Below are 17584 nucleotides of genomic sequence, written 5' to 3' on the forward strand. Positions count from 1 at the left end.
ACAAAGCCTCCTAATGTCTAAATAGGTCCAAGGCGAAATATATTACTAGCATTAATCTATTTAACCCATGAATATTCAAATCTTTCACTGGCATTGGAATACTCCAAGTCAGATAACGTGGGGCGAAGCCTATTTTCGCGCCAAACGAGTGGTTTCCTTTTTAAGCCAATAAGAACGAATTCGAAAAAGATGTTATTTTAGGGAAATATAGTTTAAGAGAGCAGATTCCCGGGAAATGATTTCACACGGATGGTTCACGTTATTTTAATCAAATATATTCATGATAAATACTGCAAAAAAGATAACCTAACCATACGCACCACTTTAGGAACTAACGCTTTGACTGCTTATAGATAACAGAAAGGTGACCTTGGGTATTCCAGTTGAATATTCATGGTTTAAATAAAATCATGCTTCTAGCAAGGACAAAAATATACTATTCAGTGCGCTCGACGGTTCAAGTCGGAGTGTATACTTGTCGGAAAAAGGTTCGGTAGGAAAATTAGCATTAAAACAATGTGCCATACTTATTTAAATTATGTTACTTATGCAATAATTCATGAAAAACACTGGCAGATATGATCCAAAGAGAACGAGAGAAAATACAGAAGAAAAAAAGGCGGATTTATCGTCTTGTGGGTACATCAAGCCTAGTAACTTCCAGCTAGGAACAACAAACACAGCACCAAGGAGAACGCAACCCGTCAAAAGTCACGCATTTCTTTTGCGTACATTTTTCATTGGTTAGACGCTTTAGCGCCTGCTGCCGTTGAAACTGGGAAAATTCAGAAATTGTCTTCCCCCCCTTTTCGTAAAACGTTCAGTGTAAAGGCTCGTCCAATGAAAGTTGTACACAACACTGCGTTAGCGTGTTTAAAGGCAAGCTCTGTTCTCCTAGTGTTTGTTGCTCCTAGCTTCCAGTAATGCGAGTCCTTTTTGAAAAATATCGAAATTTAACTTAGTTTTAAAACCTGAAGATAAATCTATAGGCTGGTCGAAGCTAAAGTTGATATTCCATTTCAATAATTTCTATGAAAGTGTACTCACAAGGAGACATCCAGAGTAGTTTCTCTACTTAATCCCCGAGTTTGAAAAAAATCGGGGATTAAGTAGACCTTCATCTACCTTGAAAGCTCCTAAAAGGAAAAGTTTCAATGACCATTCGTTTTGCCGTGGCAACCAAAATATTTTTCACAACTCAAGCTTAAACTTTCTCTACGTAAAAAAGCATGGGAAAATCATTACGATTATACCGAAGTTTTATTGATTTCACCCATTTTTATAGATTTTAAGCAATTTTTATCAATTGTACCCAGTTGTTTTACAAAAATTTTAATTTTTTAATTTTTTGAAAATGGCAAACCGTGATTGTGCCATTCTATTTTACGCAGAGAAAGTTTAAACTTGAGTTGTGAAAACCATTTTTGGTTACCACGTGCGGCAAAACGAACGGTCATTGAAACTTTTCTCTTTAGGAGTTTTCAAGGTACATGATGGTCTACTGAACCCCCCAGTTTGAAAAAAAAAAATCGGGGAGTAACATCTCAATTAATGAATGGACCATAATGGTAAAAATTAAAAAATAATGTTGAATCTCACCTGATTCGATATTCTGACATCGGCTCCTTGTTCGATGAGAATTCGAGCCAATTTGGGGTCCAAAGCAATCACTGCTGCTCGAAGGCAATTCTGAAAAATTTATCATACATTTATTAAAAGTCACGATTAAAGATTGCAAAACACTATGTGTTTTCCACAGAAATCGACTAGAGTCAAATGTACTTTGAATAACAACATCACTTAACATCATAAGTGTACATTCTAGAAGTTGGAGGCGGCAAAGAGAAACGAAAGGCGGTCTGGAGAATGGTTTGGAATTTTTAATGAAGAGTAGCTTCTCCGAATGCATGTGTACCTTTTACTACTTTGTAAAATGGCGGGAAAAGACTGAAATTTAAACATATTTGAGGTTCTATAAGTTTATTTATTCGTTTAAAATGAGAATTTGAGGCTTTTGAAGATTTCAACTGACCAAATTTGGAGAGGGCAATAACACTATTTGCCAATCCCAGCGAAATCCTAGTGAGGCGCATTGCCCCCCCCCCCCCCGGTTCCTACGCCCCTGGTTCCATAAGAATGCTATTTCCTATTATCATGATTTACTAGAATATTTTTACAACACAGAATTCATAACGAACTTCTCATTAAAGCGCCTTGCTAGAGAGCGATAGGCTCCATCAGGAGTCCATAATGAACTTCTCATTAAAGCGCCTTGCTAGAGAGCGATAGGCTCCATCAGGAGTCCATAATGAACTTCTCATTAAAGGGCCTTGCTAGAGAGCGATAGGCTCCATCAGGAGTCCATAACGAACTTCTCATTAAAGCGCCTTGCTAGAGAGCGATAGGCTCCATCAGGAGTCCATAACGAACTTCTCATTAAAGCGCCTTGCTAGAGAGCGATAGGCTCCATCAGGAGTCCATTACGAACTTCTCATTAAAGCGCCTTGCTAGAGAGCGATAGGCTCCATCAGGAGTCCATACTCTACTTGGAATGCTTATCCTACCATATCGCGCATCGTAAGATCACTCTGACGGCTTTGGCCCCGCCTACGAGATAAAAACTCCCTTCTGCGCGCGCTCCCCTCTCACGTTGTTGTTTGTTAATTTAACATAGTGACATCGAGACGAAAATCTGGGGCGATAAACATTCCAAGTAGAGGTATGGATTCCTGGCTCCCTGCATTGACGTCACGAAATTAATAGCTCTCTCTGTGAAATAGTTCCTAAAGAGCCATACTAATTGGAAATATTTTACGCTAATGCTAATATTATTATTAAAAAATATTATTTAAATATTACAAAAAATTATTTAAATATTACAAAATATATTGAAATACTATAAAATAGATTCCAAAAATTAAATAAATATCAAATAATAATTTTCAAAAATTATTTAAATATTAAATAATAAATTTCAAAAAATATTGAAATATTAAAAAACAGAGATATTTTCCAAAAAATTATTTAGATATTAAAAAACAGAGATATTTTCCAAAAAAATATTTAAATATTAAAAAACAGAGATATTTTCCAAAAAATATTTAAAAATTAAATAATAAATCTCAAAAAAATATTTAAATATTAAAAAACAGATATTTTCCAAAAAATTATATAAATATTAATATATTAAAAAAAATTGTTTAAATAATAAAATATAAAAAAATATTTAAAGGGGAACGGTCAAGCTTTAACCAGTTCGATAGCCCTATAGCCCATTAAAAACTAAAATTTAATGCGAAAACCGCATCATTATTTTTAATAAAATAAAGAAATTTCGAGAAATCGAAAAGCGCGCGTCCGCCGCGACACCTGGTGAGAAGTCGATGAGACAGAAAAACAACGTAAAAGCGGGTGCTTGCGCGCGCGGCGCGTTCCAGTTATAAGAGACCTAAGCCTAAATTGCGCGACTTTAAAAGTTAGGATAGTTCGCAAATCGCTCATACGGGGTTAGGGGCGCTGGTGGCAGCCCCTAAGATGGCTGCGAAAATTCAAACCCAAACACCTGGCGTTATTTTTCGTTTCAACTTTTTGGGCCAAAAGCTGTTTTTTCAAGACAAAAAAGGTACGTGTTAGTATATTGAACGTCTTGTTAATCTTTTGATACGGAAATAAGGCGATATTTGGAAAAGCTTGACCGTTCCCTTTAAATATTAATATATTAAAAAAATTGTTTAAATATTAAAAAAATTCAAAAATTATTTAAATATTATAAAAGTTTTCAAAAAATTATTTAAATATTATAAAAGTTTTCAAAAAATTATTTAAATATTATAAAAGTTTTCAAAAAATTATTTAAATATTATAAAAGTTTTCAAAAAATTATTTAAATATTGTAAAAGTTTTCCAAAAATTATTTAAATTTTAAAAAATAAATTTAAAAAAATTATTTAAATATTAAAAATAAATTTTAAAAACTATTTAAATATTAAAAAATAAATTTTAAAAATTATTTATATATTAAAAAATAAATTTTTTAAAATTATTTAAATATTAATTATTAATTGATTAATATAAATCAAGTGTTGGCTAGAAGTGAAGTAGCTCTTTTTTCAACAGATGTCACTAGCGTCTAAATCAAAACAAGATACTTAAGCTACATTTTAACCCAAAAGGCGGGACGGAGGAAATAAAAGTCGATAAAAGTATCCCTCGCGTTGATTGACTCGTTTTAAAATTCAACAATAACTTAAATTATAGTAATTTTTAACAATATATTTTATATGGGATACATAATTTAAGTTAAAGTCCACTAACGACGTAAGTAGAGTATAAGCTGTCTAATTATAAAATTTAGCTTCCTTAGTCAATAAATGGATAGCACCACGTTCTTTCGAAGAATCGGATAGATTAATTTATATCTTTAATAACAAGGGCCACTCCTGCAATGGCCTTATCATAACACAGGTGGCAATAATATAACCGATAGTAGCTTTAAAATTAAATATGTAAAAATAATTTAAATATTAAAAAAATTGGAAAAGTATTTATACACTTAAACTAAATTTGTACAAATGAATTTATTTTTAGTATAAATGAAGGTAGGTTGAACTGCTCTCTCGAAATTGCCCAATAACAGGAAGTACGCGTTTAGGCGATTTACGGTCATTTACCTGGATTAAAAAACTAAAAAATCAAAATTTAATTTACTGAAATCAGGAATGTATTCATTTCAACCAGGAATATTGAACTGCTTCATTACTCTCTCTAACATCTCAGGCTAAGATGATTTTAACTGATTACCAAAGATTTTCAGGATTTTGGACTGATTACCAAAGATTTCGCTGATTTTGGACTGATTACCAAAGATTTCGCTGATTTTTAACTGATTACCAAGGATTATCAGGAGTTTGGACTGTTTACCAAAGATTTTCTTGATTTTTGACTAATTACCATAGATATATAGGATTTTTGACTGATTACCATAGATATTTAGGATTTTTGACTGATTACCAAAGATTTCCCTGAATTTTTGACTGATTACCAAAGATTTCCCTGATTTTTAACTGATTACCAAATATTATCAGGAGTTTGGACTGTTTACCAAAGATTTTCCTGATTTTTGACTATTTACCATAGATCTATAGGATTTTTGACTGATTACCATATATATTTAGGATTTTTGACTAATTACCATAGATATATAGGATTTTTGACTGATTACCATAGATACATAGGATTTTTGACTGATTACCATAGATACATAGGATTTTTGACTGATTACCATAGATATATAGGATTTTTGACGGATTACAATAGATATTTAGGATTTGTGACTGAATACCACAGATATAAAGGATTTTCGACTGATTACCATAGATATACAAGATTTTGACTGATTACCATAGATATAAAGGATTTTCGACTGATTACCATAGATATCCAAGATTTTTGACTGATTACCGTAGATATACAAGATTTTTGACTGATTACCGTAGATATATAGGATTTTTGACTGATTACCGTAGATATATAGGATTTTTGACTGATTACCAAATATTTCCATTATTTTTTACTTTCGTTTCCCATTGATCTTGGTTTCCAAAATAATTTTATACTTTTGAGGATTTCATGAAAGATTATTATTTTTGTCGAAGCCATGATTTTCGAAATTTTTTACTCATCTCATTACCAAATATTTCTTTTCACTCAAAATGATTTTAGGATTTTTCGGATTTTCTAAAATTATTTTCGATTACGTTTAATATGTTGAAAATGTTCTTAACGTTTAGAAATTTTTTGAGTTTTTCATAATAATAATGTACTATTATCCCCTGGTAGGTGTTAGGTCGCCACTCCCGCCGCCGGTGTTCGTGGCATAACTCTTCAACCTTTATGGTAAAAAGGGTAAATGATACGTCCAAATACAGGGAAATACAGACCCTCGAGAGGCAAAAGTTCATTTCGGCGAAGGGCACCCCCAAGTTGGTAAATTTTCCATTTCATTATTTTTGGCTAATAAGCTAATTATATTTTTATTTAGCTGTCGTCAATACCATATTACGTTTTTAGTGGCATCAAGAAGTCTAAATTTAATACGCATGAAGATTACCGCCCAATAAAACGCATGAAGATTACCGAGTAATAATAAGCATGAAGATAACAGCCCAATAATACGCATGAAGATTACCATCCAATAAAACGCATGAAGATGAACGCCCAATAATAAGCATGAAGATTACCGCCCAATAATATGCATGAAGATTACCATCCAATAATACGCATGAAGATATTCCCCAATTTCCAAAGAATAATGCAGTTAGTTATTCTCAGTGGAATTGAAGGCAATCGTGCGGATATCTTTTTACGATGGTATTGAATATTTTAAAACAAAATTTCGTTAAGAAAAAAACGATTAATAAAAGAAGAACTTTGTATTTGGCAAACTTTGAATGGACATATTTTTCAAATTAAGTCATATAAATTGTATTATTTTTACTATTTTTTGAATTGTTTAAGCCTTTGCCCAATAATATATTTGCAATCTATGGTTGCATCGTCATTGCAGGGAAACTTTGTGTACACCCCTGGCAATTTATTAAATATCAATATTTGATAAATAACGGTAAATACCGATATTTTGATAAATTATGGTAAATATCGATATTCTGGAAAATAACGGTAAATATCAAGAATGAATTCAGGTACATCTAGGTAAATATTGAATAATATTTTTTTAAATCAAGGAATATTTCATGCTTTATTATTTACCTTGAGTAATTGAAAAATGTCGATTTAATTTTAATTTTGTAAATAATAAATGGGATGATATACCTTATCGTTAATTACCATTAATAACCGCGCAATTTACTATCAGATAAATATCATTTCGGAATACTGGTAGAGAATGAGTTTCAATGAAATTTAAATTATTCATTTGTATAACAACACTTTCCAAAATAGAACCAAACACGCCTATTTCAAGCGGAACCACACCCTACTAATTCAGCGTTAAGCCACACTACACTTCCTTTGGGAAATCCGTCTGCTGAGTCTTTGGCAGACGAATTTCCCAAAGGAAATTACGCTCAGGGCGGGCTTGGCGGCCAATAGCAAAGCCAGCCAGAGGTGTTTCAACAACTCACAACCCCTTATCATTCCGACATTGAATTGAAATTTAATTCAAATTAAATGTTATTCTCGATGCTGAATAGTTTTCATCTAATGTAGTCCTTCTTCTTGGTATAGGTTTCGAGCTTGGGGAATAGAGTGCCATCTGCCTGGAAACCCACGAACTAAATATGTGAGGAAATAGCAGACGACCTCTGCATTTTAAGGTTTTTAGTCTGAGCCTTTGTATATCTATCCTCCTCCCTCTCCCAACTTTTTCTTAGAGCTTAGGAAATATAGCGCCATCTGCCTTAATATCCGTGAATTAAGACGACTTTTGAATTTCAATGTTTTTCGGTTGAAATTTCAGCTGTTGTGTAGAAAGAATTTTGAACGGGCAGACAGCTTTCATAAGTTCACTTTAAAACTCGGTCGGTAGGCGGCGATAGTTGTGGCCCGAATTTAAACTACACACGAAGCGTATTGTTTATTTTTTTTTCACAAACAAAATTCTTATGAATATTTTACGAGGAGCCACCCTGTTTTTAAAGCAAGTGTCGGCTCGACGTCAAGTAGCTCTTTTTTCAACAGATGCCGCTATCGTCGTAATCAAAACAAGTTAGTTAAGCTACATTTTTACCCAAAAGGCGGACTTATAGGTACCCGTCGCGTTGATTGGATCATTTGTAAATTGATCAATGACATAAAATACAGTAATTTTAAACAATATTCTTTACATGGGATGTATAGTTTAGGTTAAAGACCACTAAATAAAGTATAAGATGTCACAGGCGACCATTGGTCGGTGACTTTCCTTTTGCAACGGATCGCCATCGCGGTGCAGAGAGGCAATGCGGCCTCAGTACTAAACACTTTCCCTCCGGGCGCCTCCCTCGGTGATTGTTTGTACTCCCTGCCGTAAGTATGTGTGGGTGTGTTTTTTTTTGGTTATTATTATTTTTGTACTATATAATTTATAAAATAAAAGATTAAATATTAAAAAAAAGAATATAATCCGTCTAAATATAATATACTCTAAAAAGGGGCTCTCTGACGACTTTATCATTTGGCTATTTGGAATTTAACTTCCTTTGCCATTTATAGATGGCACCACGCTCTCCAATAAAGTCGCTTTTTTCGAAGAATCCGATAGATTCATGGCCATCTCTAATAACATAGGCTTTTTCGTAATACCGGCGGCAATGATAGAGCCGACATTTGCTTTAAAGGGTGTACAAAATGTACGGGTAAAAATAGACCTTTAAACAGCGACCCTAGTGGCGATAGCGAATACCCACCGGAAACGTAAATTTCCTTCGAAATTTAAAATGCTTAAGGGTGAAGGATACGTCGTTTGTCTCGAATCAGGCCCCGGGGCTTCACGGTCTCCGAAAAATATTAATTTCGGGGCCCTATAAAGCCATAACAATTGGAGATAACTATACACTTTAAGGGTTAAGTATACCTCGTTCGTTTCAAATCGGGCCCCGAGGCTTCACGGGCCCCTATAAAGCTGTAACAATTGGAGGGAACTATAAATATTAAGGGTTAAGTATAACTCGTTCGTTTCGAATCGGGCCCCGAGGCTTCACGGGCCCCTATAAAGCTGTAACAATTGGAGATAACTATACATTTTAAGGGTTAAGTACACCTCGTTCGTTTCGAATCGGGCCCCAAAGCTGACCGGGCTCCGGAAAATATTAATTTCGGGCCCCTATAAAGCCGTAACAATTGGAGATAACCAGTGGCGTAACTAGGAACTCCGGGCCACCCCCCCGCGAAAAACAACTCGGGGCCCTTTAAATAGCACCGATTTTAATCTTAAACGTTTGGGGGCCCCTAGTTCTCGCCCCCCCCCCCCCCGCGCCGCGGGGTCTGCGGGGGCGCTATTTACGCCACTGGAGATAACTATACATTTTGAGGGTTAAGTATACCTCGTTCGTTTCGAATCGGGCCCCGATTCTGCGCGGCCTGTGTAGCTTCGAAGGCTCGACCGAGGGGCAGGTCACTTCCTTGATTAACGACGCACCCCTCGAAATATTAAATCCAATTTAACCGTGATTACTTTGATTAAATTCGATTTAATCACGATTCACTTTAAATCATGTTTAGAATGTTTAAATCTGATTTAATTATGTTTAAATGATTAAATCAGATTAAAATGATTAAATCCTAATTAAAAAGATTAGATCATGATTAAAAATATTAGATCATGATTAAAAAGATTAGATCATGATTAAAAATAGTAGATCATGATTAAAACATTAGATCGTGATTAAAAAGATTAGATCATGATTAAAAAGATTAGATCATGATTAAAAAGATTAGATCATGATTAAAAAGATTATATCATGATTAAAAAGATTAGATCATGATTAAAAAGATTATATCGTGATTAAAAAGATTAGATCATGATTAAAAAGATTAGATCATGATTAAAAAGATTAGATCATGATTAAAAAGATTAGATCATGGTTAAAAAGATTAGATCGTGATTAAAAAGATTAGATCATGATTAAAAAGATTAGATCGTGATTAAAAAGATTAGATCGTGATTAAAAAGATTAGATCGTGATTAAAAAGATAAGATCATGATTAGAATGCTTAAATCGGGTTTAATCATGGTTAAAATGTTTACATCTGATTTAATCATGATTGAATGATTAAATATGATTAAAATGATTAAATCTGATTAAAATGATAAAATCTGATTAAAATGATTAAATCTGATTAAAATGATTAAATCTGATTAAAATGATTAAATCTGATTAAAATGATTAAATCTGATTAAAATGATTAAATCTGATTAAAATGATTAAATCTGATTAAAATGATTAAATCTGATTAAAATGATTAAATCTGATTAAAATGATTAAATCTGATTAAAATGATTAAATCTGATTAAAATGATTAAATCTGATTAAAATGATTAAATCTGATTAAAATGATTAAATCTGATTAAAATGATTAAATCTGATTAAAATGATTAAATCTGATTAAAATGATTAAATCTGATTAAAATGATTAAATCTGATTAAAATGATTAAATCTGATTAAAATGATTAAATCTGATTAAAATGATTAAATCTGATTAAACTGATTAAATCTGATTAAAATGATTAAATCTGATTAAAATGATTAAATCTGATTAAAATGATTAAATCTGATTAAAATGATTAAATCTGATTAAAATGATTAAATCTGATTAAAATGATTAAATCTGATTAAAATGATTAAATCTGATTAAAATGATTAAATCTGATTAAAATGATTAAATCTGATTAAAATGATTAAATCTGATTAAAATGATTAAATCTGATTAAAATGATTAAATCCTGATTAAACAGATTAGATCATCATTAGAATAATTAAATCACGTTTAAATTGTGATTAGATTGATTCAATCGTGATTAGATTTTATAATCTCGATTAAATTTTTTAATCTTAATTACCCTGATTTAATCACGATTACCCTGATTTAATCATTTTACTATGATTAAGACGCACCCAAAATGGAAGTGACCTGCCCCTCGGGCTCGACGCGGATTCCACCGCCAAATCAAGGCTCAAGATTTACCGAGTCTATTTTCCTCACTCAAATATTTACAATGTAAAAATTACACGGCGTAGGGATATTTAGCGGTGGATATCCCATATTTAACCAGTGAAACAGTTTTAGAAAATAAATACATGACCCTATACTACTTTTTCTTCACAAAAGTTTGCATGCAAAACCTTTTACTTCTTTCGTAAGAGATATACGCTCGGAGATTATAATAATCGAAACAATCAATAAATCAATTAAATACAAAAAATAAATTTTATAAAGCATTTAAAAATTTGCATTACACAATACTTTTTGATTTTGAGATTTATGTACGCGTTTTGTGTGGAGTTTATAAATAAAATTTTTTCGAATATTATCCTAAGTAACATGGTATAACTATTTTGAAATTTAAATGTAATTTAAATTTAATTATTATGAAATTCAAATGTAATTTAAATGTAATTATTATGAAATTCAAATGTAATTTAAATGTAATTATTTTGAAATTTAAATGCAATTTCAATGTAATTATTATGAAATTAAAATGTAATTTTTATGAAATTTAAATGTTATTTCAATGTAATTATTATAAAATTTAAATGTTATTTCAATGTAATTATTATAAAATTTAAATGTAATTTTTATGAAATTTAAATGTAATTTTTATGAAATTTAAATGTAATTTTTATGAAATTTAAATGTAATTTCAATGTAATTATTATAAAATTTAAAGGTAATTTCAATGTAATTATTATGAAATTTAAATGTAATTATTATAAAATTTAAAGGTTATTTCAATGTAATTATTATAAAATTTAAATGTAATTTTTATGAAATTTAAATGTAATTTTTATGAAATTTAAATGTAATTTTTATGAAATTTAAATGTAATTTCAATGTAATTATTATAAAATTTAAAGGTAATTTCAATGTAATTATTATGAAATTTAAATGTTATTTCAATGTAATTATTATAAAATTTAAATGTTATTTCAATGTAATTATTATAAAATTTAAATGTAATTTTTATGAAATTTAAATGTAATTTTTATGAAATTTAAATGTAATTTTTATGAAATTTAAATGTAATTTCAATGTAATTATTATAAAATTTAAAGGTAATTTCAATGTAATTATTATGAAATTTAAATGTAATTATTATAAAATTTAAAGGTTATTTCAATGTAATTATTATGAAATTTAAATGTAATTATTATGAAATTTAAATGTAATTATTATGAAATTTAAATGTAATTATTATGAAATTTAAATGTAATTTTTATGAAATTTAAATGTTATTATTATGAAATTTAAATGTAATTATTATGAAATTTAAATGTAATTATTATAAAATTTAAATGTAATTATTATGAAATTTAAATGTAATTATTATGAAATTTAAATGTATTTATTATGAAATTTAAATATAATTTTTATGAAATTTAAATTTAATTATTATGAAATTTAAATGTAATTATTATGAAATTTAAATGTAATTATTATGAAATTTAAATGTAATTATTATGAAATTTAAATGTAATTGTTATGAAATTTAAATGTAATTATTATGAAATTTAAATGTAATTATTATGAAATTTAAATGTAATTTTTATGAAATTTAAATTTAATTATTATGAAATTTAAATGTAATTATTATGAAATTTAAATGTAATTATTATGAAATTTAAATGTAATTATTATGAAATTTAAATGTAATTATTATGAAATTTAAATGTAATTATTATGAAATTTAAATGTAATTATTATGAAATTTAAATGTAATTATTATGAAATTTAAATGTAATTGTTATGAAATTTAAATGTAATTATTACGAAATTTAAATGTAATTATTATATTTAAATGTAATTGTTATGAAATTTAAATGTAATTATTATGAAATTTAAATGTCATTTTATGAAATTATTATTCCAATAAATGTGTAGACTTTGTATTTCCTGTACAATAAACTCCGAATTATTCATTTATTATGTAAAATAAATCGTTCAGCGTCATACTTATCGCATTATGTTACTTATACTAATCGAATTGACTGAATTTAAATTTGGCGGACCAATACGAAAACGATAATCGACAAAGATTGCAAAACCTCCTAATACTGGATTTTGATACTCCTTTCTATTAAATTAACAGTGGCAAAGAACGGAGGTAGTACCAGAAGTTTATAACATATCACTGACGAGAGAAGTATCCAGCTCTATATTCTTCTGATTTTTTACGCTGATTTTCCGAAATATATAAGAATAAATGTGTTTTATCTAGGAATTTGAAATTTTCAGGACACAGAACGTGCAGGGGGAAACTTGATAATGGAAAGTTCCATGACCTTGAACCATGTCTTCAAGGTCATTCAAAGTTTATCTCGATAACAATTGGATTTATACAAATGGTTCCAATTTCAAAGCTTTTAATCATGGTGTTTAGAATCGGGTTTAAGTAATTTAGACTAGAAATTTCAATTCACACACTTTTCAAATTCGAACCATTTATCTAAATCCATTGGTTATCGAGGTAAACTTTGAATGACCTTGAAGACATCTTTTTTAGTAAACACCCTGTTAAAGTCAAGAGTGTAAATAAACACATTTTGCATAAGCTTAATTATCTTTATATTAATAGTTTAAAAATCGTCTTAAAGGGAATATAAACTTCCATGTTCATGGTAAATGAACGAATTTCACCTTTCTGACACCATGTTTAACAGAAGCAAGACCTAGCGCTTGTTAGCAGACGATAAATAGATTTAGTTTCTATTCCATTTTTAAATAGCGTTTAACCAGTAAAAAACGTTAATTTTAATTTCGCGGGTTACTAAATAGTTCTTTTTATAAATTCAGCTACGCTTGCTGAACTTGTTTTTAGGCTGCTCTTACGTCATAGCTTTATTAGAATAATTTTAACACGCGCGATTTGCACGCGCACATAATATTACCTAAGTTAAAGTTGTGACGTAGTAGCTACATTCAAACAATAAGGCCACGTTAATTTATAAAAACACCAATTATCATCCTCCAAGGAAATAGCCTAGAAGTAATATTTCCGAGAGCCAGGACCTGCAAGTCACTGTTTATATAGAGCTTGTTAAAATAACGGAAATTTTTCACCTTTATAGCAGCAACAAGCGTTTCCTTTTAATCAGGTAGCGTTTTTGACATAATATTAAGGCTTGGCAAAAACACGACGTTCTGTTTACAGGTGAGAAGATTCCATTATTTCAACAAGCACTATATAAACAATAGCTTGCGGGTCCTGGCTCTCGGAAATATTACTTCTTAGCGATTTCCTTGGAGGGTGATTTATTTAAGTGCCTATTGGACTTGGAAAAGGATTACTATCCACGAATACAGGGCGGGCTTTGAAGGCCCTAAGCACTTATTCAAAATATTAACAATTTGGCTTTATAGAGAATCTAGCCCCGCATGCACATATAATTTTTGCAAATTCAGGATAAATTATAAATAGGTTACTTTAAGGAATGCACGTATTGCAAATTCGATGAAAAAAAAACATAATTTAATTCGATATTCTCCTAGAATCTCCTTTAGGAATTATGATTTTTATTTTTTCGTGGTTGAGATTTACAGAAACGAGTGTTATATAAACACAAACAGAAACTGTACTTCTTGAACTGACCTGTAGCATTTCCTTGTCCATGTTCAAGCTCGTTTGGTGGTGAAAATCATTGGAAATCTACCCTAAATTCCATCCCACTCGCGCAGACCATTTCTCATTAGCGAAGAGCGACTATCGGTGCAGGAGGCGAGAGCAGACTGTGACAAGGCCCAGGCAATCAGCGGCTGATGGACTCGAAAGCATTTTTGGCCCGTTATTATTTCTTCGAGAGTACACCTGCCATCTCAAACTAGGCGGCGTCTCCGAACGCGGAGTGTGTGTTGAAATGGCGGAAACGGCGCTCTCCAAATACGGCGTTCAGTCGGCCGATCGATGCCCCGGACGACGGGCCTGTCCCTCGCCCCGGCCGTTACTAGACAATATTAAGCCTATCACTGCTACACCTACGCCGACGTTTTATCGCCGGACTCGCTGCATTTCGTGGTCTGAAATAGCCACAATCTCGGAAAAAATGTATTGTTATTGTCAAAGTTGCAACAAATACCGTTACCATAACGTTAAATTTCTAATGATCTCGAAATTACGTTTTGGCGCGCGAAACCCGACAGGGTACAGTCACTTATGTAATTGAAAATGCACTTAAGAAAATGAATGAAAATCACCGAAATATTTGAGTAAAACACCGAAACATTGTGATAACTCACAGAAAATCACAATATTTTACGGAAATAATTAACCAGGTCCCTACTATTCTGTAAACAATTGAAATTAAGTTTTCGGTCGAAAGCTAACGAGATTTCGATTTTGAATTTTTAAATTCGGGAAATGAAATTCTGTGAGCATAAATCTGTAGTTTTAAAATGTCAAAGATGAGGCATCCGAGCGCGATCCGAGCATCGAAATCGTAATATGGTTTATATTGCTCACAGAATTGCACTTGTGTTTGGCTCTAGCTAGGTAATTTACCTGCTTTTTATTCGAAAAAATCAGCCGGAATTTTAAGTAAATCATCCCCTCCTTCCGTATTCGGTGTTAGTTAGCGGGTCTTACTAAACAACATTTTTCAAGCCCTATTTCCGAAATCCAAACTATTCTGTGACCATAGAAATCATAAACGTAACTTCTCTGATTGCTATGTCTGTGACACTTCAACATGAAGATGAAGTGGTATTTTGACGCCCAAACTCAATTGTAAAATCACTCGTTAACCATTGAAAATGAAAAATCTGTTCACAGAAACCTTTCCACTCCAGTATCAGGCGCAGATCTAGTGGGGGGAGGGGGGGCGCAACTTTAAAAAAGTAAAATAACCATGATTCTATTGTATGTTTATTAGCGACTGAAACGAGTCGAGGTGGCTCCTACTACTGCACAAAACAATGTAAAAAGCAGCGCAATGCATAGAACATTAGAATTGAACCACTGGCTGAAATGGTAACAGCAAAGGCCCACTGCCAGACAACCGCACCGTTGATTGTATATTTATTCATTGAAGATTCAAATATTGGAAGATATATGGGGTCTGTATTCTAATATGCAATAGACGCTTCAATAGCTCATCATCAAGGAAATCGCCAAGAAGTAATATTTCTGAGCACCAGGACCTGCAAGTTACTGTTTTATATAGTGCTTGTTGTTATTTTTTCACATATTAAGGCTTAACAAAAACACGACTTTCTTTTTACGCTTGAAAATTTTGCTTTATTTCAAATAGGAATATAAACAGTAATTTGCAGGTCCTGACTCTTGGAAATATTTTATTGGCGATTTCCTTGAAGATGTTTTATACAGGGTGTTTCAAAAGGTTATGCAAAAATTTAAAGGAGTTGTAGAAGGTGAGTTGAGAAGTATGCCTGTTTTTTCCCATTTTCCAACGATGAGTTAAAAGAGCGCCAGAGAGCTTCAAAGTATGGCCAAGAAGTTTTCTTCCATCAGATGGGACAAGTACTCAGCATCGTCCAGTATTGTTAAATAAACTGTGTCTAACCAGAGGTGATTAAGAGCCTGCACGATTCGAAACATTGTCTTTTAATTAATTCAAATATTGAAAATAAACGAATTCAAATATAATTTTTATATGTTCAGAATTGTTGAAACTGTTATAAATAATATAATAAACACATAATTTATAAAATATAAATAAGTGACACTTTAAACACCAGTTTTAAACAACTTTTATAAAAATATTAAGGGTTTAAATTGGAATTGTGGTTTCTGACCTTGTTTCATACAGAACGTAGAATTAGTGGACCCAAAAATGGGAAATTCTTATAATGCTGGTGCAATTGAAAAGGTTACCATGGAAATAAAATATCGTGATTGCGAGGTACGATTGTAAAAGAGAGAATCCCGACAAGGTTTCATTAAAGAACATTTTATGCTTTTATAGCATCCTTATGAGTGATTATGTTACATGTCTTTAACTATTCTCATAAAAAAAATATATTTATAAAAATTGTGCAAAAGTACGGTTTTGAGTTAGTTCGTCAAGTTTAAAGGCCTAGTATTTCTTCTGCCGGTTTTCCTTTAAGTTTTCTTCCTGCCGCGCAAATATCCTGGTGGTAGGACAACTTGTTCTGCGGGTTGGCCTACCATCAGGATATTTGCAGAAGAAATACTAGGCCTTTAAGATTTTTTTTAAATAACTAAACGCTTTACCGAAAAAATTGCCGAGGTCTAAGGTTTAGCTTCGAGAAGATAAGCTGGTTCCGGAGGGGAAAGTGCGAAACCTCTAACACAGGCGGTACTAAGCCCGGGACAGGAAGAGTGCAAGGTACCTTGTCCCGGGAAGTAATCTTTTTGGCCAAAGTTAAATAAGATAGACATAATAACATTGCTAGTTTCAAGTTCCCCTAAATGATGCCAGCACTAGACGAGGTCTGACCAAAATAAAATTACCCTTCCCGAGCTGGGGCGAGAACTTTCCCCCTCCAGAAACACCTTCTCTTATAGGTCATTTTTACTGTTTCAACATGTTCCAGCGGATATTAAATAGCCCAAATTTCGACATAAATTCTCCAACCTAATTATTATAAATTTTTGTTCAATACACATAGATATATCTATGTCAGTACACGACAATTATCGACATATGACTACCTGCCTTGAGCAACTCTTGGCACCATTTTAAAGACCACAAACAGTTTAGTCTTTAAAATTTATTAATTTTTATATCCAACTTTCGATGATAATTTTATTATAATTAAAAAAACCTTAGCTTTATTATATTATATTGTATTTCATTTTCACCAACATATTCTAAAACAGTTCCCCGTATTTAATTTCCAATAAATATAATTTCTTAATAAATAAGTAATTGTGGCTACTTGTACATAAAA

The 17584-nt window shown here is 31.3% G+C and overlaps 1 protein-coding gene across 1 annotated transcript in view; it reads right to left on the bottom strand.

The window, feature by feature from the left end:
* LOC149949537 (uncharacterized) overlaps positions 1 to 14631 on the bottom strand; it is a 113961-nt gene extending 99330 nt beyond the window's left edge. The window contains exons 1-2 of the mRNA XM_090167837.1: positions 14307 to 14631; positions 1600 to 1689 (exon numbers count right to left, since the gene is read on the bottom strand). Coding sequence (XP_090023963.1) covers positions 1600 to 1689; positions 14307 to 14327 — 111 coding nt within the window. The 5' untranslated portion in view covers positions 14328 to 14631. The remainder of the gene's footprint in view (positions 1 to 1599; positions 1690 to 14306) is intronic.
* Between the last annotated feature and the right edge of the window lie 2953 nt (positions 14632 to 17584).

Source organism: Leiobunum rupestre, chromosome 3 (assembly GCF_980474605.1).
Source record: "Leiobunum rupestre chromosome 3, qqLeiRupe1.1.hap1, whole genome shotgun sequence".
NCBI lineage: Eukaryota > Metazoa > Arthropoda > Arachnida > Opiliones > Sclerosomatidae > Leiobunum > Leiobunum rupestre.